Source organism: Pithys albifrons, chromosome 10 (assembly GCF_047495875.1).
Source record: "Pithys albifrons albifrons isolate INPA30051 chromosome 10, PitAlb_v1, whole genome shotgun sequence".
Lineage (NCBI taxonomy): Eukaryota > Metazoa > Chordata > Aves > Passeriformes > Thamnophilidae > Pithys > Pithys albifrons.
In genome coordinates this window covers 8444958-8466331 of record NC_092467.1, presented here as the reverse complement: position 1 = coordinate 8466331, position 21374 = coordinate 8444958, and the positions used below count along the sequence as shown (strand labels likewise).

The 21374-nt window shown below is 44.1% G+C and overlaps 1 protein-coding gene across 12 annotated transcripts in view; it reads right to left on the bottom strand.

The window, feature by feature from the left end:
* PRRC2C (proline rich coiled-coil 2C) overlaps positions 1–21374 on the bottom strand; it is a 70218-nt gene that overhangs the window by 25629 nt on the left and 23215 nt on the right. For 10 of the 12 annotated variants that reach the window (XM_071565423.1, XM_071565435.1, XM_071565427.1 and 7 more), the window contains exons 5-22: positions 21070–21207; positions 18946–19112; positions 18487–18566; positions 17618–17751; positions 17449–17536; positions 17024–17165; positions 15966–16040; positions 14601–15228; positions 13637–13806; positions 12816–13062; positions 11577–11790; positions 8551–10914; positions 7744–7952; positions 7008–7162; positions 6242–6572; positions 5694–5779; positions 4615–4803; positions 2134–2385 (exon numbers count right to left, since the gene is read on the bottom strand). In XM_071565423.1, the coding sequence (XP_071421524.1) occupies positions 2134–2385; positions 4615–4803; positions 5694–5779; positions 6242–6572; positions 7008–7162; positions 7744–7952; positions 8551–10914; positions 11577–11790; positions 12816–13062; positions 13637–13806; positions 14601–15228; positions 15966–16040; positions 17024–17165; positions 17449–17536; positions 17618–17751; positions 18487–18566; positions 18946–19112; positions 21070–21207 (5669 nt within the window). The remainder of the gene's footprint in view (positions 1–2133; positions 2386–4614; positions 4804–5693; positions 5780–6241; positions 6573–7007; positions 7163–7743; positions 7953–8550; positions 10915–11576; positions 11791–12815; positions 13063–13636; positions 13807–14600; positions 15229–15965; positions 16041–17023; positions 17166–17448; positions 17537–17617; positions 17752–18486; positions 18567–18945; positions 19113–21069; positions 21208–21374) is intronic. The other 2 variants (XM_071565430.1, XM_071565425.1) reach the window with 2 other exon arrangements.

The following is a 21374-nucleotide window of genomic DNA, read 5'->3' as shown; positions in this document are numbered from 1 at the left end:
CAAAAGCAAACAAACCTGGTGCTGTTAAGACTGAAGTATTTGGGTCTATTATTAAAAGGCTTCTTTCACCAATCCCTTAACGAGGCAATTATTGGGAATTTTCATATGCAGCACAAACTGGAAAGTTTCCTTTCACTCTGGTCTTCCCTCCATACGACAGAATCTTGGTGCTTTAGTACTGTGGTGTTCAAAGAGCCTTGGCAATCCACGTTTAACTAAGGCTATATAGGCACAAAATCCTGACTTTCCTTCTGAAGAACTCATACATTAAAAATACAGTTGCAGAAAGGAAATTCTGCTGATTTTAGCAGAGCTACTGAATTGTATTGAGTTAATCTGCAGTAGTCAAAAGATGTGTTTCCTATTCTGTGTGTGGCTTTAGAAAAAGCATCTCCTGCCATGCTGGGCTCTGGTGACGGGAGCTGGTAAGGCAGTGAGAAACAAGAGAAACAGACTTCTTACCAAAACTTGAGCAAGCTGGTGTTCACTGCTTTACACCTCTGATTCTCACACAACAAGGGCACTTCATCCATTTCTGGTATGAACATAAACCACTCACATCTACTTACATGATGGCAACTGCCAGGAAGGATGAGAAATCCCAGCACTGAATTTTCTCAAGTATTTGCCATTCCACTCAAAAACTAAGTTTAGAGCTACCAAGTTGGACACAAACAGTTGTTCTGTAACACCACCTCACAGGGAGAACACAGCACCTTCTGCTTGTATGGCACCTTGGCAAAAAGCTGCCAAGTTGTCCTGTGTTCTGTTTTTTTCCAACAAAGATCAAGTTTGAGTGGTCCACATTTCAGATGCTTCAACTCTTAATGGAACTTTTGCAGAGGATCAGTTTTCCTTAATGGAAAAATTTCTGCTTAAGACCAAGATGATTGAGACAGTATGAAACAAACACTTACAGAACTGCTTCTCAAACATGCAAGAAGTATTTTTCCTTTACCACAGAAGGTGTAAACTACAAACTAATAGCTCCTCAAACTGTAAGGCTTCTTTACACTCAGAGATGACAACCACAGATCCTACTCAGGACACAGTCCTGCAGTCACCACACAGGCCCTTGGGCAAAAAGGAGAGCACCACTGGGATGGTTTCCAGCCAGTGCTATCAGTACACCACAGCTCAGAAACAAGCTGTAAACAATGAATCCAAGGCCAAGTCTTCATCTCATTGTTGAATATAAAGAAACTGAGGTAGTTCCCTGGAGACAACTGTGAGTCCTCAATACCCTGAAGGAGCTCTGCAAGGGATATCTTGACAGGATCCAAGTCAAGAGGAGCTGACACATAGATCCTTTAGGTAAACTGAACAAGCCTTATCCAATGCCTTAGGACATTCCTAGTTTAGAGGTTTCTTTTTTTCAGACCAGCACTTAGTTCCCACCTTCAGGTCACCCGTGCACTGAGCCAGCAATGATGGACACTCCTGCACACCAGCTCTCTGCGCGAGTCATCCTGCAGCCATCCCATTCACCTGAGTGTACAGGCTCTGCCTAGGCAGTTAAATGCCTCCCTGACACCCAATCCAATCCGATCTTGGAAGCTCGGCAGGGTCAGGCCTGGTTAGTACTTGGATGGGAGACCCTCCTGGGAATACTGGGGGCTGTAGGTTCTAGTCCTGAGGACTTCACTGTCACTGTCCAGGCTCACTTGGCCATGGCAGATGAGCCTCAGGACTTAAACGGTGGGGCCAATTCTGTGCATGCTGTGCCTCACCTAAAATATCCACTGTGCAGGCTGGAAGGGCACACCCGTGTGGGGAGAGCCCTGCCCAAAGCTTCGTTTGTGAAGCCTGGCCACACATACATACAGGCTCTGCCCACCCCAGGCTGCAGAGCCACTCTCCACAGCAGCACTCAGGACTGAGTGCTTACACCCACACGGCAGCAGGGCAGCTTAAAGCCTCCCAGCTGATCTCTGCACAGGGTGTGGCAAACAGCACACCTCCTCCCACTCCTGCAGAGCTGTTATTGGAGCAGTACCCCTGTTTTGTATCTGCTGTCCAGGGGGGGCCCTGCTGTCCAGGCAGCCACCACCAGCAAGCAATCAAAGTGTCAGCCACCTCACTGTAACCAGATTTTACATACAGTGCTCAGTAATTTGTCAACAGCTTTCTTACCTTTGTATTTGTTCCAAACTCCGGAGCAGATACAGAGATCATCGTTCCTATCTCCGTGCTCAGTTCAGTTGCTGCTTTGGTTTCCTTTGTAGTGACAGGCTCTGGACTCCTGACAGAGGTGGGAGACGGCTTCTCCTGTCCTTCAGGCTCTCCCTGTTGGGCGTCCTTCACCTTCCTGTTCTTTAGAGAACGCTCTTTCCCAATAGGACCAGGTTTATACTCTTTGTTTTCTACCGGACTCAAGTCTGGAAGCTAAGTTAGTGTGAACTCGTCAGTGATGCCTTCCCAGCTATGTCCCATCCAACAGGAATACTCTTAACATGCTTAGAATAATTGTTTAAATATAACAAACTTTCCTGAAGGGGAAGCATTTTCTAATAGAAAAACCATTTTACACTAAGTTCGCAATACGTACATGAAATGCATTAATTTTGAATATTAGGAATCTAAACCATTGGTTTCAAGCAATATATTTTTAATGTGAAGTGGCTGAGTTCAACTAAAATAAGATCTAGTTAAAATCTACACAAGAGAGTTGGCCTGACTGGCCTTACAAGAAAAGCACAAAAAACCCCAGAAAAGCACAAAAAATACAGAAGTCACATGACTGTGTATACACACAGGTTATTTGCATTTTAGAGAATCAGGATTTTACAGGGCCCCAGGAAACCAGAAGGGAAGACTCTGCCTTCACTTCAAGTTATCTTGATGTATGGATGTTGGCAGCATTTTTCCCTGGGAACTGATCACTATGGGGATATCCAGAAAAAATAAAACACCTACACACAAGTGTTGCCTTTTATTGCAGGCACCAGGGCCAGAGTAACTGCTGCAATTCAGCAGTGCCTTTATGTGCAGCTGAACCAAAGCAGGATGGAGGGCCTTAAGGAGCCTGAATGCTCTGCTGTTTCAACAGCCATGTCCTTTCTGGCTTCACTTCACTTCACTATTGAACAGCACAAAAATGCCTTGAAGGCAGTCCTTAAAATCCTGTTCCTTAAGCTTTGATAGTGGAAAGACAGAAGCTGTTGGTATTGTCTCTATAAATACAAACCAGCTGTCTCAGAGCAGATGAAGACCCTGCACAATACGATGGCTTTGGGCAGGGTGGAGTTTCCCAAAGGCATTTGGTACCCTCAGGAGGCCAGCAGGGACTGGCTTTTGGAGGGGAGCAAAGGAACAACAGCAGAAGCAAATGCCTGAGCTCTGGAATGCTGCAATCAAGAACATCAGGCCCACTTCAACCAAGTAATTTTTGCCCTAATAGTTTACAGAGGCTGAAATTCTTCCAGGCACTTTAGGGTCACACTTGGAAAGGTGAATTGTTTTGTTTCAAGTATGATCCTCTTACATTGCCCATATTAATTCAATACCAACCTCCAATCCCAAACATAAGATTGTATTCAGGCCTCATAGCAAACAATGTCACCATGGGGGGGTGGGTGTGTAGGAAATGTTTGCTTGTTGGGATTTTTTTTTGTCATCACGACAAAAAAGGATTACAGCCCTCTCATTCAAAAGAGTGCAAAAAAATGTTAACCTCCAATTAATTTACCATTAAATTAATTGACATGTGTGTCTTTCAACAAAACCTGCAGGAGTTTTGGTGGCCATAACCAAGCAGAAAAAAGGAACTTTCTGCACAGTGCAGACTGCTTATTTAGCTTTGGAGTTCTGCACCTGTAAGTGATTCTATATGGGCAGTTTTAGGCACGCTGCAGTATATCTGAGATGGGCATTACTGCAATTCACCAGCACTTTTAACTACTGCATGGGTTTTATAGTTTGCAGTAAAAGCCATGAACTGCAACATACCCACTCACTGTCTCAAAATGCAGAAATTAAATTCATTCTGTGTGTGACCACAATTTCAGATTTCAGCTCCTTTTCTGGGGGCCAGGGGGTGGAGGGAACCAACAAACCACCAAAAACCAACCAACCAACACAAAAAACCACTCAATCTTTTAGAAAGACAAAAGGGCTATAATTACATCAGGACTGCTGCCAACTCTCAGACATCAAGAGGGACTGAAATAGCTGATTCTGAAAGTCAGCAGCCAAGTTTATCTGCTGTAACTATCTCTTTCTGGGGGTCAGAAGCTGCTGCTGAGTGCTAGTGATGCACAGATCAGTGTGTGCTGGAACAGAAATGTAAGTTTTGTGAACATGAAAGATTCCCAAGTGTAATCTAAATGACAGAAAGTATTCCTCCTTAGGAGTGTTAACAATGGAAATACAAGATGGTGATGATCAAATGGAGACCCTAAACCTCTGGAAGGCAAGCAACTATTACTTTTTTAAACAGAGATAAGTTTCTTTACCTAACTAGTATTACTCAGTTTTAGAAAATATAAAAAAGGAAATGCAGTTTTTATGGGTCTAGTCGTATTTGAATGAGTGTTCTATTCCATTACTTGTAACCTCTTTTTGGCCGAAATTCTCTAAATTCTACAAGTTTGTACTGAAATCATGACCTTTTACCTTTTGTGCTTTGATGGGTCCAGCCCGAGGCTGTTTCTGCCTTTGCTCCTTCGGCTCTGGTAACTTGTCTGTGGCCTTCTCAGAAAGGACAGGGCCAACTTCATTGTCACTGCCACTGGAGGCTGGGGCTCCAAACTGAATGGTTTCTATACCAAGATCGACTCCACCTTCTTGTCCAGGCTTTGTTCCCTAGTTAAAAGGCAAACATTTAATCCATTATGAAAAATTCCTGTATCAATACAATGACTACAGTTCATAAAAGAGCACAAAGAATACTCAGGTGAAAACCACTAAAAGGGTACTTTTATTTTCTGCCTGCAAAAGTACTATTTGTGACTGTAACAGACCTGCAAGAATAAACACTATCTGAATGTACACTTCCTCCTCAACTTTCTATTGTTTATACAAGCTCAAGAAAAAAGCAGTGAAGAAATAGGTAAACACCATCAAGAGGGACAAGGTCAGTACCAAAATGTCCAGACTCGGGTTCACAACATTCTCCTGAGAGTTCAAAACAATGTTCAGTTCCAGAGGAACACTAATAGATTTTAAAATATTTCCAGATCTGTTAGCAGTTAAAATGGTCTCCAAAGCAGCTGCCTCACATTTCTGCAGTTTCAAACAATTAAGACCAACAAAGTAAAACAACAGCACTTTAAATGCACAATTTAGGACTACGCAAATTCCACGGATAAGCAGAGATTGTACAGTTATAAAGCATCTATTGACTTTTTGTATCTGATTTAAGGAACACAAAACCCCTTCAGTTCCTTGGAGACATCCTGTTTCTATCCACATTAATGAACTCCACACAAGTGTTCATATGCAAACTACACAATACTTTTCCCTTAAAAATGGACTGAACTACAGTTGTCAATAAAACCTGAGAAATGCTGTATTTTTATCAACAGAACACTTTTTCCATGCTCCAGCCTGTATCCCGTGTTTCTGTACCATCCCTTGGCTTCATGGAGTTTGACACACACTAGGCACGCCTGGATACATGGATAACTTGTACCCAATCCCAACGAGATACAGTTTGGTGAGATTCACACACAGCTTCTTCTTTTCATTCTTACCTCTGGTGATGTAGCTGAACCAAAAGATGTCAGAGGCTTGTTCCAGGCACTGACTGAAGGTGGCTGAGGTGGGCTAATGGGTCCCACTGACAATTAAGGAAAGAGTGTTAAAAAAACCTCTCACTGTTTCTTAGGTGTGTTCAAATAAAGGTATCAATTGACTGAGAATTAAATTACAGATGTCTTGATTAAATAAGCTTTAATTAACCTATTCAGCAGTTAACTATATGCTATGCTACCAACTAAGCTGCCTTCAAGTGGGGCAATCATGATGTCTGGAAGCACGACCAAGCCTGACAGAGACTCCTGAAGGGAGTGACAATTGCTCATTGTGTGTGAGTGAAAAACATGGTAACATAAAATACTGAGTAATACTATATTGCAAAACCCTCTTTTCAGCAGGTACTATGCTGCTGTTGGGAATGCTGCCCTGTATTCCCTGCACAAAATACATCTGCAGGTAAAGACATCCAGAGGGACAGCTGGCGATCGGCTTTCTCTACCTGCAGTGCTTGCCCTCCACCCCAAATCCAGCAGACAGCACTTACATTTTTTGGAGATGTCATTCAGAACTGCTGTAGAAGGCACCTTGTTGTCCCACAGCTCAGCTCCCAGACCATTGTGAGCCTGAGTGTTCTGCAGGACTTTGCCTGACACTGTGTATTCCGTGCTGGCTGTCCCTCCTGCAGGCTGGGTTTGTGCTGGAACAGGAGCCTGTGCCTGAGCTGGAGACTGTGCTGGGCACGGGGGCTGGGCCTGGGCCTGGGCCTGCTGGGCAGCTGCAGCTGCTGCCTGTTGCTGCTGCTTTTTGGCAAATCTGGGGGGCAGCTTGGAATTCTGACCTCGGCCTTTTTCGCTTGATCCTTTTTTGGTCCAAACCTGTAAGCAGAAGCCCATTTTATTCTCAGAGCTGGCAGTCAGACACTAACTGTACATTGCAAAAAGCAAACTCATTAACCCAATCTTAAAAGAAGCTTATTTTTTTAGGAGTATTTAACCACAGTGACAATGATTTCTCATCCACTTTCCTCTTGGAATTAACTGTATACAAGCAATAGGTTAAATTTTTATTACAGTATGAAAAATTCTGCTTTTTTCAGTTTGTCAATGCCACCTGCCCAACAGTGCCCAATCAGAAAGTACAGAATCCCAAGATGACTATACAAAAATTAATTTAATTTACTAAATCTAACCAGCTTTAAGATTAAATAGAACTATTTAGTTATATTTATAAGGAGAAAATACAGCTTCTTTACAAGGAATGTCCCCAGCATTGCAAGCAGCTTTTCCCCACTATAAATGCTGGTCTTGTACCTGCACTGTTTGTTCTTCCTTCTTTCTGCGCTCTTCATCTTGCAAGCGTTTTTGCTGCTTCTTAGACACCACTTCTGTGAAACCATCATCATTCAAGTTAGATTGGGAGTCTTCAACTACTGTCACTTCAGGGTGATCATCAATGATCACAACACCTATAGGAAAAGGAAAGGTATAGATGCTGCTGTTTTAACAGCTTCGGGTGCAATGCACCAAGCCAAAATTGGCTTTAGAGTGGAAGCTACTGCCCCACAGACACAGATGGGAGCCCTGACTCATGGCAAACTTCTGCTTGCCAAGTGCTTTGCTGTTGAACTTGAAGACAAGGAGTTAATACTTAAGATACTTGAAAACTGGAGGTTCCTGTACTAGATTCTCCAGGAAATATAATAATGAATAATGACCAGACTTCCTGGATATTAACTCTAAGCTTATCAGTGATATCCCACTGCCTTTACTTAGGAAGGTGAACTAAATTATGAGAATGTACCGGAGAATGGTATGAATGACCAAGTTAAGATAAGGCTACTGTACAAAATTGTTCCTATCTATACCTAACAACACACTGACATTTGCCACCTTTTAGAGGCATACATGTTAATTAGAAATGACAAAGGCAGCAATGCTCAAGTGTAACATTATTTTGGGGTTTTAAAACATCACCCTTACATCTAGCCCTAAATACAACAACACTAGCAGAACTACCAAAAGTCATTAGCATATTAGCAATACATACTTGCGTAATTATTAAGATCAAATTGAGACAAGGCATCCACTTTTTCCTTGGGCTTCTTTGGACCAGCCTTTGGTTCTTCTCTCTTTTTGCCACTTCCATCCTTGGTGCTCTTTTGTCCTGCAGCAGCAGCACCCCCATCCTCCTGATGGACAGAGTTGCCATTGGCGGGGTCAGCGCCAGGCACAGGTGCTGCCTGCTCTTCAAATGGCCTGTGTTAGAAAAGAAATTAAAAATTTAAGCCACAGAGAACACTCAGGGGGGAGCCAACAATCTAATTCAGATCCCACTGCAAGGCTCCAAGCGTCTACTGTGTAACTTCTTAATAGGGTTCAGACTTTTAGTTCCAGCTCCTCATTGAGAAGCTCAACAGCAAAAGCTGTTCTGGGGAAATATCAAATGCCCTGTTGAATTTTCCATCCAATTTAGCATATAAAAAAAACAAAGTTAAGTCTAAATGGCAAGCATGTCTCAACATGATTGTCTGTGTTAAGTGATTGAACTAAAATGCAATGCAGCAATTTATATACTAGCTGCAAAACTGCTCACATGAACATTTCTGCTTACATGCAGATCTCGAGAAACATTCAGAAACAGCACTGCAATTTTTTTAATTAGGCATTTTTAGCACTGTGCTTACAAGAATACTCTGCTCTCAGCTTCAGGTTCCAAATGTCTGTACACACATGGGTGCATGTGTTAGTCTGACTCCCTTTCCTACCATTGTACAAATCTAAATTAGCTGCTCATGGTGAGAGATCAACAGAAGACCATGATTACATGTGTTTCTGCACAGAAGCCAGTACTCACCCTCTCTTTCCACTTCTGGGAGGAGGACCACTCCGCCTTTCACTCCGGGGTCCTGAGAAGTTCCTCCCCGGTTTCGCTGGCCCATTGTTGCCACGTCGGTTTTGACGGTCTATTCCAGGCCGCTGACTGGAGAAGCTTCTCTTGGCTATTTCCCTTTTTGGAGCTCCAGCATTGTCTCCTGCCTTTGCAGCCACCTGTGCTGCCGCATCTGCTGTTTTCTTCTCATCCCTCTCCCGCCTCTCGTTGAAGTCGCTGCTTTCGGAGGCTGTTTCCCACTCTTCGTTTGCCTGGTCTGAAGAATTCTGGTTGGACAAGTCTGGTGTCTTGCTTCCTGACACATCCAGAGCAGGGTTGGAGGGCTCACTAACTGCATTAGCAACTGTGGCACTTGTGGATGAGCTGGTTACCACCTCATTGATCTTGGATGCAGCCTCTCTCTCCTTTAGGCGCCTGAAGCGTGGTGGTTTATCTTGCCTTGGAGGCCGAGCAGGTCTTTGTCTTCGTGGCCTCTCTCTATTTGGATCAAACTTCCTCTCAAATTTTGGAGGTCTTTTATCAATTGGTATAGGACCATAATGCTCATTTCTTCTTGGAGGCTCCCCATCTTCTGGTTTAATGATCTCTGTTTGCCTTGGGTTCCACTGATTGTCTCTGTAGGCTGGTCTCCTTATTGTGGATGGACGGGGAGGTCGCCCACCAGGGTCTCTGCCACCACGTCTGTACATTCCCCCTCTGCCTCGTCTAGAGGGCTCCCCTTTGGGAAGAAATCCGGGTTTGGGCTTATTGTCATCATCCCTTATGTATGTTTTTTCTAGAGATCTGTTGTCTGCTCTGATATTGTTCTCAGGTTTGAATGACAGGGGCTTTGGAGGCTTCTTGCCATCAGCCCTTTCTTCTCTTTTCGGGTGCTTGCCTTTGATGACACTGTCCTTGTCTGACAGCAGCGTGTCACTGGCACTCTCGTGCACTTCGCTGTCAGAGTCCGTCTCTGAGCCGTGCTGCCGCCGCCGTTTCGGGATGACTTCAAAGTCAGAGCTCTCACTACGAGTTTCACTCTCTTCTCTTTGCCTAACAGGCCCTGAAGGCACATGATCTGTTCTAGGCTTAGGATCTCTGTAGTGTGGGTACTCCCTATTATGGCCTCTACTGCCCCGACCACGCCCTCCGTAAGAACCCCTGTAGCTCCGGCCTCTGGAGTAGTACTCGCCACGCCCTCTGCCCCTGTATCCCTGATCTGGAAACCAGTCTCTATCCCTGGCCTCTTTCCAGTATGTCCTAGGCGGCAAGCCAGGCTCCCTCTTTACCGGCCTGGTTTCTAGGCGCGGTTTCTCCACCACCTCCTTGCTGACCACCTTCTCAGGCTGCTTCTCCTCCTTCCCGGCGGGAGCGGCGGGCTGTGCGTGGGGCTGGGGCTGTGCTGCCGGCAGTGCGGGCGGTGGCTGCGGGATGGCCGGGGGCAGCTGGGCAGTGGCCGGCTGGGCAGCTGGGAGCTGCTGTGGGGCCGGGGCCGTGGGGGGCTGCACCACAGCCTTGGCTGCGGGCTCGGGCTGACTGCCCTCCTGGTTGGCTGGGGTCGGAGCAGCACCCTGCGGTACCTTCTTTGCCACAGCAGAGCTGCTGGAGGCGGATCTCTCTGGCTCAGCCTGAGGCAGTGGCACTTGAGGTGCTTCCTTTTTGTCACTCTTTTCAGGTTTGCTTGGTTTTTCGCTAGCTGTCTTTTCTCCTTCTTTTTCCTTCCTCTGCTCACGCTCTTCTCTCTGCTCACGCTCTTCCTTCATATCTCTAAGCACAGGTTTTTTAATAGGACCTGATCTTCTAATTGGCCTATCACTGCCTTCGTCCCTCCTGCCGTAACCTGGCCTAGGACCCCATCTTGTTTCAGACTTAGGTTTGAAGGTTTTCTCAGGTTTTGGTCCTTCTGATGTTCTATTAGTGATCAAAATTTCTTTTTTCGATTTGATCTCAAGTCTCTCAATTGTCTCCTTTGTCTCAATAGGCCTGTTATTTAGTTTAGGGATATTTGCTGCTGTTTCATTCCTCTGGTCTTCTGATTTTAGAGAGTGACTTGAACCATGGGAAATGCTTCTCTTTAGCAAAGAGTGACTTTCCCCCACAGACACCAATTCTTCTGGAGAGCTACGTGTAACTTTCTCATGCACTCCTTCAAAATTGACCGCTGTGTTGGATGTGTCAGTTGGGAGGGGCTGTACATCTTCCAAAGGCCTGCTTGGGAACTTTTTTACCTCTGCCTCTCCTGATTCTCTGAAAAATTCTGTCTTTGGATGAGAGTCCAACTGGTTGTGTTCTACAGGATAAGCACTGGCAGGGACAGCAACTCGTTCTTGCTCCAAGTGTGTCTCAGACCTAAGCGGAAAGCAATTAAGAATGTTAGCAGGGGGAGAAATTGTACTCATACCTATACTCACAAATCATATTAATTGCTATTAAGGATTCATGTTAGCTCTAGGGAGGCAATAGTTTTAAATGGAGCCCCTGGAGTATTATCCAGACAGCAGCAGAGCAAGAAGAATTTTTGAATACTTTCAAGATGCTGAGGAAAAGCCTTCCTGACCATTCATGAAGCAGCAAAGGTCAGAAGCAACAGTCTTGCTTTATACCACCTGTACTTAACACACCACTTTTGCTCAAATAAACATCAGACAGAAGTTCTTTAATATGGGGAGAATAGAGCAGATGGAGAGCAGGTCAACACTGCAGGAGTGTTCTACAAAACTGAAAATTCAAAATATGGTAATCACCATTCATCAGATTGGGCTAAGGATCCTCAGCAAGGGGTAAATTGTCTTTCTACACCAGACTACAGAGCAGGGGTGTCTTCTGTTTCATACAACAGTCCCAAGTACACTGCATATCCCAGTCACAACTCCTCCTTTCAAGTTTTGTGTGAAGAGCAGCCACAACCCAGTCAGTTTAAACTGTGTTTTGCAACATAAGGTACACAGCCAAGAGTCTAAGTTGGTATGACTCAGACAGGTGATGTGCAGTGGCACATAACTCAGGCTTACCTCACGTCATCAGGCTCTTCCAACACTTTGGGAGGAGAAGCAGACTGCTGAGATTCTGTGTGTGGGTAGGGGTCTGACCCCCACATCATGCGGGGCTCCGACAGGGGCACAGGGTGTTCTCTGGCTGAGCGAGCCATGTGCTCAAACGAATCGGACCCAGCTGCCGATCCCTCCAGCTGGTCTCTTCTCATCAGGGGTTTGGGAGGCATAATTCCTGTGGCAGAGTTAATTCAACAACTGAAACAAGTTTAACAATAGCAAAGCAACTTACCCTGATACAAACAAAGCAGATCAGGAGGGACCAAGGAATTCTATTCTCTCTCCTCCAATCTCCTTTCCTCTGACCCTCCATTGTTGAAACCCAATGTCTATTCACTGCCAGGTGACCTCAGAATGACTAAATCATACCCATGTACTACTAATAAGGGACAAAATCTGTGTGCTTTCACCTTAACATGAAGAACAAGATCTATAGACCTGTAAACTCATGGATGAAGCTTCTGCTTCGAGACCTCAATGGCAAAAGGCAAGATAAGTGTATACAGAGCTGGTTTTTTGACTTTCAAAAGATTCCAGCTCTTCTGAAACATTTTAAAGACATTCTACAGTTTTGACTTTGTTCAGCCTGCCATTTCCTCTGTTCATTCCCTGCACTCACTGAGGATACACATTCCCCTGCTCATTGGCAGTATCTGCATTACATCACATGAGAGACTTCTCTTATTGATGCCAAACAGCTTTCCTAACTGCAAATCAAATGGCCGTTCTGCAAATTAGAAAGGACTTTTTAGTGGCAAGAATGCGAAAACACAGATTTATAAAGACTGTGGAGTTGCTAGTATGTAACATAAAAGTAACAGAATTTTATGGGTTTTTTAGAAAGCAATGTACACTACCAAGTGCTAACATGTAATAAAACAAATGGTAAATACACTATTTTTAATCAGTTCAACCTAACTCACGCCAGCTTTACTATCTGTAATAAAGTAAGGCTTATGGTGATGTTCTGAATCAACTTAACTACCACTAACATGGCTGCAGTGTGATAGCTGTGATTTCACTTTACAGTCAAAGGGATACATTCTCATATGACTACAATTCATAGTCACATGATTAAAATCTATTTTGTCTCAAACAATAAAATAATGTTTCTTCTTAAAAATCATTCACTAAACAAAGAGAAACACTTATTTCAAACCCAAGAAAATTCAACAGTCAAAAAACAGCTTCCAGACTTACCAGGATGAATAGGAGGCATGTCCATGGCAGGTCTTCCTGACATCATCCGTGGGTCCATGTAGGATTGCATCATGAGCCACCGTGGGTCAAAGCCCATTGAGGCCAAATGCTGAGGATGGGGCTGCATGGGCTGGTAAAGGGGTCTGTGCTGGGGAGGCGGGACAGGGCCACTTGAAGGCTGGGAGGGAGCAGACTGTGGAAGGACACTTTGCTGCTGCTGCTGCCACTGCTGCTGTTTCATTTGCTCCTGTGTAACAGAAAACGGTATTACAGGACTTTTTGTTAAGATGAAGGCCTAAGCAAAACTCAAATAACCCTTGGAAACAAGTAGTATCTCTAGCCCACTAAGTGTTCTGAGTTAATCGTAAACATTCATCAGGATGAAGGAGGAGAAAAGGGAGAAAACCAGACTGGACAATTTAGAACAGCTACAGCTTCACTGGTATCCAGCTGAGACAGAGAACAACCCATACTTCATGCAGGTCATTACTGCAAATAGCTCTTCAAAGCACAGGACCCAGGCTCAACTCACACTTTTGAGTGTCATACCCTTTTAGGAAAAGTTGCAGAAACAATGATCAAACCCCTGGTTTCACAGGCAACCACAGGGCAATGCCAGTGTGAGCCAGTTTTAAAACTTTTCTTGCCTACTGCTCACTTTTATATCTTGGAAGTGACAAGAAATGTTTCTTGCAATTCCTGCCAATACCCTGGATGTTACAGAATCTGGAAACCAACGACTTAAGCCTTTTGAAACATCAGGATGAAGCAGAAGACATTCTTTAAATGAGCTTCCTTCTTTTAATGAAGTGGTTCATTACCTGCTGCCTCTGAAATCTTGGTGGTAGCGATTTCTGGAACTGTTTAGAATAGCCTGAGGAAACAGCAGGACGAGGCTGAGATCCTGAATCCGGCTCACTCTCATGAGCCACCTGGGAAATCTCCTTCTCATTCCGACCACTATCTTGGCGAGTAAAGACTGCTTGATCTTCTGAAAAATAACAAAACCCCCACACACGGGAGACAAAAGTGAATCTTAAACTATGACAATTTCAACAGAATGTCAGATAAAGAATATTGCCCTAAAATGTCAGTTTTCTCTAACTTCACAGGCCAAAATCAGTAAGGGCAAAAAAAAGGTAATAACAATCCTCAAAAACAGACCACTGTTGTTAACACATCTCTCAGTGTCCCCTTTAAACTCAAATAAGCTGGGTAATCAACCACTGACATTTAGACTGCAACTACAATATGATTTAATAAGAGCTGTATCATTGATATCATACTGCATTTGAATCAACTTTTTAATGAACCAGTTTGGTTTAGAATTAATTTTATCCATTTAAAGGATAACAACTTTAAATGTCTAACAGATCTCTTGTGGCATTCAAGTTCCACTACAAAAAATGCAGTATGTTTAAATAGGTGCCCTTTGTGTCTACTTCTCTAAGCTTGCTGAAAGAACAGAAAAGCTGAAATAATTTGCACTGCATTTTAAGCAACATGTGTGGTTGACCCTTCTTCAGGAAGAGAAGAAAGACTGTTTTACTTTCTGTATTCTTCAAAGTACAGCCTCAATCAGAGAACTCATTTTTTCCCTTAATCTTTTGATGAGCTGGGCAAGCAGGTCTAGCTCTAAGGACAGTTACCAGCTGTAATATGCCAGGAAAATAAATGGTCTAGATGCACTGGGTTAATTAGGTATCCAAATTAGACATCTAGATGACAACTATGCTCTGTGACTCAGCTTCAAGAAGGACAACTCCTACTTGTGTGCAAGCATACCTTTTTCTTCCTTGTTATTCTTGGTTTCACTTTCTTGTTTTTCTACCACAGGTGTTGCCACAGGTTCTACAGGCTCAGGAACCTCATGTGCTGGTTTCTCCTCTTCCTTCTCTTTCTCATTTTCCTTCTCTTCTTTCTCCACCTCTTTTTCTTTCTCTTTCTCTACTTCTTGTTCTTTTGCCTTCTCCAGTCTTTCTTTTTCTTCTTTTTCCTTTTCCTTCTCCCTTTCCCTCTCTTTTTCCTTTTCCTTCTCCCTCTCTTTTTCTCGCTCTCTCTCCCGCTCCCTCTCCTTTTCCCTCTCCCGCTCTCTTTCCCTCTCCCTCTCCCTCTCTCTTTCCCTCTCCCGCTCGCGCTCCCTTTCTCTCTCCTTCAGAGGGTCTTCCCGGGAGGGTTTTGTCACGCAGCCGAATTTCTCATTTAGCCGTTTCAGCTTTTCAGCACAAGCTGCTTTCCGCTGTTCTTCCATTCTCCGCTCTTCTTCCTCTCGCCGCTTGCGGGCTCGCTCGACCGCAGCGGAGATCTCAGACTGCTGCCTTCTCCTCTGCTTCCAGATCTCATCCTCGTCCGGGACTGGTTTGGGGGGGAAGGGGCCCTGCCTTCCCATCTGGCGATCAGGGGGAGGAGGGTGCTGCAAGAGGAACACCAGTGAAGTTGAACACGTTAGGGAAATAGGCACCTGAAACATTACATTTTAACTATTTGTCAACACATCTATCTGCATGGCACCTTTAAAAAGCAAGACTAGGAAGAAAAAGCCAGGGCCCACCCTCCTGATCAGTTCAGCCTCTCACAACCTGAGCTCAGAAAGGAGAGATTAAGTTGGTCTTACGTCACCTTTCCTCACCATCACAAAAGCAAAGTGACAGCAAAGATGACAAACATCTTACAGATTTGGTTTACAGGCTGCTCTAAATCTCAGAGATTTCAAGGCAGATCTCTGACAAAAGTCCCCCAAGGAGCCAAAGAATTTCAAGGTAGCTCAGGATAACAGAGATTTTAGTTCACATTTCATTTGGGACTTCATCTCCCCATCTGTCTTGGCAGTCAGCCCTCAGCAACGTTCCCATGTTCCTGTCCTCTTCAGTTCCCAAATGGGGCTGGATTACTAAAAGCTCTTGAAATTCTTGCACATTTCCCATGCCACTTACAAGAAGGGGCTGCTTTACACAATTGGCAGCATGGCTGTGTTAGGGTCCCATTCCTACTGTCCCCAGGCACTGTGATCCTTTTACTTGCTAAAGGAAAGGTTTGCTATTGTTTGAAGCTATTTTTACTTTTCTTAGTCTAAATCCCTCTGCCACAGCATTAAAGAAAGCATTAAACAATTTAACTCAAGGAAGTAAGAACAATTCTAATCTTCCTTACCGGTGGTAGAATAGATTTTGGAGGAAGAGCAGGACCACCTCTTTCATGAACAGAAGGCTGTGGGGGACCTCGATCCTGTTGGATCAAACACAGTACCAGGGCTAAACAAGGTCATAACCACAGCCAACCGACAAATTTTAGATTTATTATTTTGTACATTAGGCAATCTGCATTAATCAGAAATCTGCATGCAAAACAAAGGCAAAACCATTTTCACTTTATGTACTGAGCACTAAACAACTTCAGAATTCACATATTTGAGATTTCAGAGTTACTGCACCATTTTGCCTCAGATTCAGTGTAGCATCAGACCTTAAAAAACAATGTGATCTTCAAATACAGAGTGTAAGCAAGGAAAACCAATCCCAATTCCCCCATATTCATTATTACTGGTGTCAAGGGAAAATCTTTTCAGGAAATTTTCAAAGCCAACAGTAGCTTTTCCTGGTGTTGCGAAATGGGAGTTTTAAGGTGTTTTGAGTGGGGGGGAAATAGGGTTGTAGAAAGCATGAACTGAGGTGGTTGTCAACCTTCCTTTCCTAGAGAAAGCAAAAATGGCTGAGCTGATGAATTCTACATGGTCCGTATAAAATCTACTGGCCTGACATCTGAGAAGGGAGCTCACATTTCAACTAAGTTGCACTGCAGAAAGTGGGCTGTGATACCAAAAAACTCCACAGCCCCATGAAAATGTGTGGGCTATTTGTGCCACTGGAAAACAGGAGCAGGAGAAATGGCCTCGTTCAGGTGCAGGGATGGACAGACTGGAGCACCGAGTTAACTCTTGCCAGCTGAGCTGCAGTAACCCACACAAGAGCTCTCACCCCACGATCAGCACGCACTGGATAAAGAGGAGCTATTTTTATTTTGTGACCAGAGGCAGCTGAGTTGACTGAGCAGCACCCGATTAGTTACCACAGCCCAGATAACGCTTTCAGTTGCTAATACCTTCCCTCATGTTCATAACCTTAATTGACCTGACAGTTTGCAGAGACACCTGAGCTGGACTCTCCTGAAGAGGCTGCTGCCAGAAGAGCTGAAGACAGGAGCACACAAACCTGATCAGGCTGAGAGGGTTTGCTGTAAGGCCCTTTGGCTGCTGCTGTGGAAACCTGGGTGGCAGACTTAGCACTTGTCTGTTCTTCTGCTTCCTTCTGGTCATCAGGACTCTTGGACTCTTTTGATGGCGTTTGTTCATCACTATGTGCAAAGACGCAAGAAAAATGGAATGTATATTCCACACATGTATTTAGTGATTATCTTCTAGCCTCAATGTTCCTTAGCAAAGGTTGCTCACAGCAAGGATAATTCCTACTACATGCCTGAATGACTGGAGTCTGCAGGCAGTTATGCAACTTAATACAGCATTAAATTACTGGAATAAATGTTATTAGAATGAGTACCTGGACTAGTTTCATTCAGTCTTTTCAAAAGCTAGGCTAGTTAAGTGACATTTCACACCCAGCTGGCGACACCAACTCACCCACTTTCCTTCTCTTTTTGACTACTTCCTTGCTCATCATCATCACTGAAGTTCAACTGCTCGGTGTAATCCACTTCACTCTGAGCACCTGATGCATGAACAAATATTTGATTAATCTTTCAGAAACTTTCAACGTGCAAATAACAGAGCATTACCCTGATCTTCTTACCTGCCCAGCCTTCATCAGCCTCAGCATCCAGATTATCAAATTTGTCAAGCTCCTTGAGTTCACTAGCACTAAGAATGGACGGGCGCTCAATAGGTTCTGAACACCAGGAGGGAGGGCCCCTTCCCCTTGGGCCTCTAAAAAGGAGAGAATCCAAGGCCACTGTCACTATTTATACACAAATGACTAGATAAAAGGTCAACTTGTATGATAATTATTTGAAATATACAGTACTGTTGCCTCAAACAGTGACTACCTTCATCCAAATTATTGCTACACCACCAGATGGTTCTTCATGAAAGAGGAACACTGGATGCCATAGCCTTGCTTGCACACTTCACACACAACCCAAACATCAGTTGACAGCAGAAAACCACATGCCTTGTAGCTCTCAAAGAACACACTGCACAGATCTGGCATCCGTTTCAACACTGGTTTATCCATCTTGGAGCTATTTCTTTAAACTTCTCATGCTTTCCCACTGTCAAAGATTTTGTACCATCCGCCTTCTTTTACACTCAAGTTCTCCCAGTCATCCCTCTCAACCCTCTTCCTGATCCCAATCACGGATCAACTGCCAGTTTGCACTCTACTGCCCACAGGATCCTCTACTTCCTCATGCATGTGCACTGCCCTCCTCAACTACAGAGAAATGCATAAAAACTGATTTTATAATGCACTAGATTTGAAAACCAAGAATTAACTACTTTTTTTCACTTTAACAATGAAAGAATCCTTTTAGAGGCAAAATACTGGTTGGAGTTTCAAAGGCTCTTATCATCAAGACACTCAGTGCAAATCTTTTGTTTTTTTAATCAAGCCCCAGAGTTCATATCCACACAATAAACAACACCACTTGTAAGGTTTCTTACCTGTTAGGCTCAGAATTGGGGAATCTTGTTGGACCTTGCATGGAAGGAGGATAAGCCATTCTAGGATACTGATTAAACATCTATAAAAGGTTTAAAAACAGGAGTCATTCATTAAACAATATCATTGCACTAAGCATCCTGAGAGCAATCACAGGAATGGCAATGCAGGTAAAGCAAGACTCTTCATTCAAAAGACAGTTTGCTTATTACCAGAAGTATGTGACATCAAGTCACCAAGGCAAAGTGATTACAAGTGTTAATCACATCCTGACCAGTTCACACTCTGCACAGCAGGAGCAGCAACCCACATCCTCTGAGTGTTGGTTTCAATCCCACCACCCTTCCAGCAGAACTGCTCAGTGCTCCAGGGAGGGAAGAGAAAGGGGCATAAGGAAATCACACCAGCCAATCAATAATCAATTCCTGCTGCTTCAAACTGTTCATGCACCCATCACTTACGTAAGGTGGCATCATTGCTCTGTACTGAGATGAGATGGGTGGCTGCTGCTGCCCATTCAGCTTGGGCTGAGGGACTTGTGGCAACCGCATATCCCTCTTCTCTCCTGCCTTCTCACTTTGTTCTGCTGGTGTAGCATTGCCATCTTCTTGTCCCTTACCCTCCTGATCTGTTGGAGAAACAGGAGGGTTGTTCTTAGTACCCCTTCTCTACAACTCATAGCACCTACAGGGACTGAATCAGTACAAGAAAAACTCATAGCAGACTTTACATTACAGATTTGCAGACAGGGATGATGAGATGCACACTGTTCCCATCCAGCTGTCAGTGCCATGCCATCTGTGCAGACACACCTTCACACCCGGTACTGACACAAGCAATGGCCACTCCAGAAAACAAGCTGCTTCCTCCTCAGCCCTACATCCAGCTGTGTTCCTGAAGGGCCAGAGCAAAATTCATGGACTGCTCTAGTTGTTTTACTCTACCTTCCAAAACACAAAGCAGTTTAGGAAGGACACTGATTACAGCACAGGAGGGAAAACAGACTCAAGCTGTGCTAAGTGGGCCACTGTTGACTTAGTGTGAAGATGCTGTCAAGGAAAAGATTAAACTTCCTAAGCATCAAAGGCCTACAGGAAACTCTGGAGCAGCTCAAAAGAAAGATAACACACAGGTATGTGTCAAAGTGAACCCAGATATACAGAGTCTGGCTTGTATCTCTGCCTGATAAGAATGGAATAGAAGTGATAAGGGTTGTATTTCTGGGTGTGAATGTCTAGCAAAAAGTCCAGGAAACCAAAGGGATTTTAATGACCTATCACTTGTGCCAGGCAGCCCATTCTTTTAGGAGTTTCTGTTTACAGACCATGGGTTAGGACAAAAAAATGAAAACAGTAAACTCAGCATCAGTGCTCAGATCCACGAGGACCAACAGAAATTCAGACACACACTGTAAACAGTGTTCCTTTAGAGGCACAAACCCTTTAAGGAGTGATAAACTCTGCTCCTTACAGTTCTTGCATTTATCTTTGCTGGGGAGCACAGCTGCTAAAGGGGCAGTACTCGCCAAGTTCATGTAGCTTTCTGCTGTCAGACATGAAAGCAGGGCCTAATATAGCATGTACAGTGCTGCCCAAAACTGTAACTGCCTGCAGGAGGCTGGACTGGCACGCAGAGCTGTTCTCCCCATTTGGGGTTGGACTGATCTCAAATTTCCTGACCATTTATTCTTTATACCAAAACCCAGAGCGGACCTGAACAGGCACATGGCCTCGGTCTGTGGGACCTGACAAACTAATGAAGAAAAACATGGAAAGGAGTGAGGGATTCCCTGAGAGCCCAAGCCTGCTGAAAGCAGTTCACCTTGTGCCCTGCAATGGTACAAGACAGGGCCACCCACAGTGCAGGACAGGAGCCCTAGTCCACCAAACCCATCAAGAACAAACTTTTGAGGAAGAAAAGAATTTCATTTTCCACTGGTAACAAGCACAATCCCAAATGCCTTTGTTACAAGGATGTGGGGAAGCAATACACATTTCTTTCCTGAGAGATGTAAACCCAACACTGTTATGGGTTGTTTTCACTCCATCTCATTCCCCACAGCCTAAACAGATCCAGCTGGTCAGAGCACTGCAGCCACAAACCAAAGATGTCAATGCCTTTCAAAGCACAATCCACTCTTTTGGTATCTTGTAAATTAAGCTTCCAATTCAGGAATTTTCAGGCTCCTCTCATATGAATATGAACCATTTGGGGACAACCCTAATGATGATTTCTAGATTTAGTTAATATGACAAGAGTTCTTTAAGTACATATTTTAACTGCTGTGACATCTAGCAGCTGGAAGGAAGAAAAATGCCAGTATTGTGCAACTAACAAGTGCCTCAGAGCACAGCTGGAGTACTGGCTGGACTGGGAGAATGGAAAAGTGAAAAGATCAAGCACACTATTTTCCACACACCATGAACACAGTAAAGCAGAATAAAGCTGAAATATCCATTTCTCCAAGGTAGGAGTGTGTTGATTAAAACAATAAATTCATCCATTTTGCATGTGGCACGAGCAATCTTCCTCTATGTCCCACACAAATCCATGCAGTTACACACAAATCTGCAGCACACACTTACTTTGTGGTCGCAGGTTGGGTCCTGATCCATGGAGCTCTTCAGGTGTATCTTTATCTTTACCTGACTTTTCCTGATCCCCAGCTGCCGGCAGACTGGGAAACTCTTGCTGGAAATAACTATTGACTGGAATAGGCGGACCTACACAGCAAGATAATTCACAAAGTCACAACATTTTTTCAGTCAAAACAGTTCAGAAAGCAATAGAAGATTGTTCATCCTTTAAAAGTGAACATTAAGGCCTTATTCATTTACTGGCAACATAATTTACATAAGTAAAGAGCAGCCCTTGCAGTGTTCACATTTGT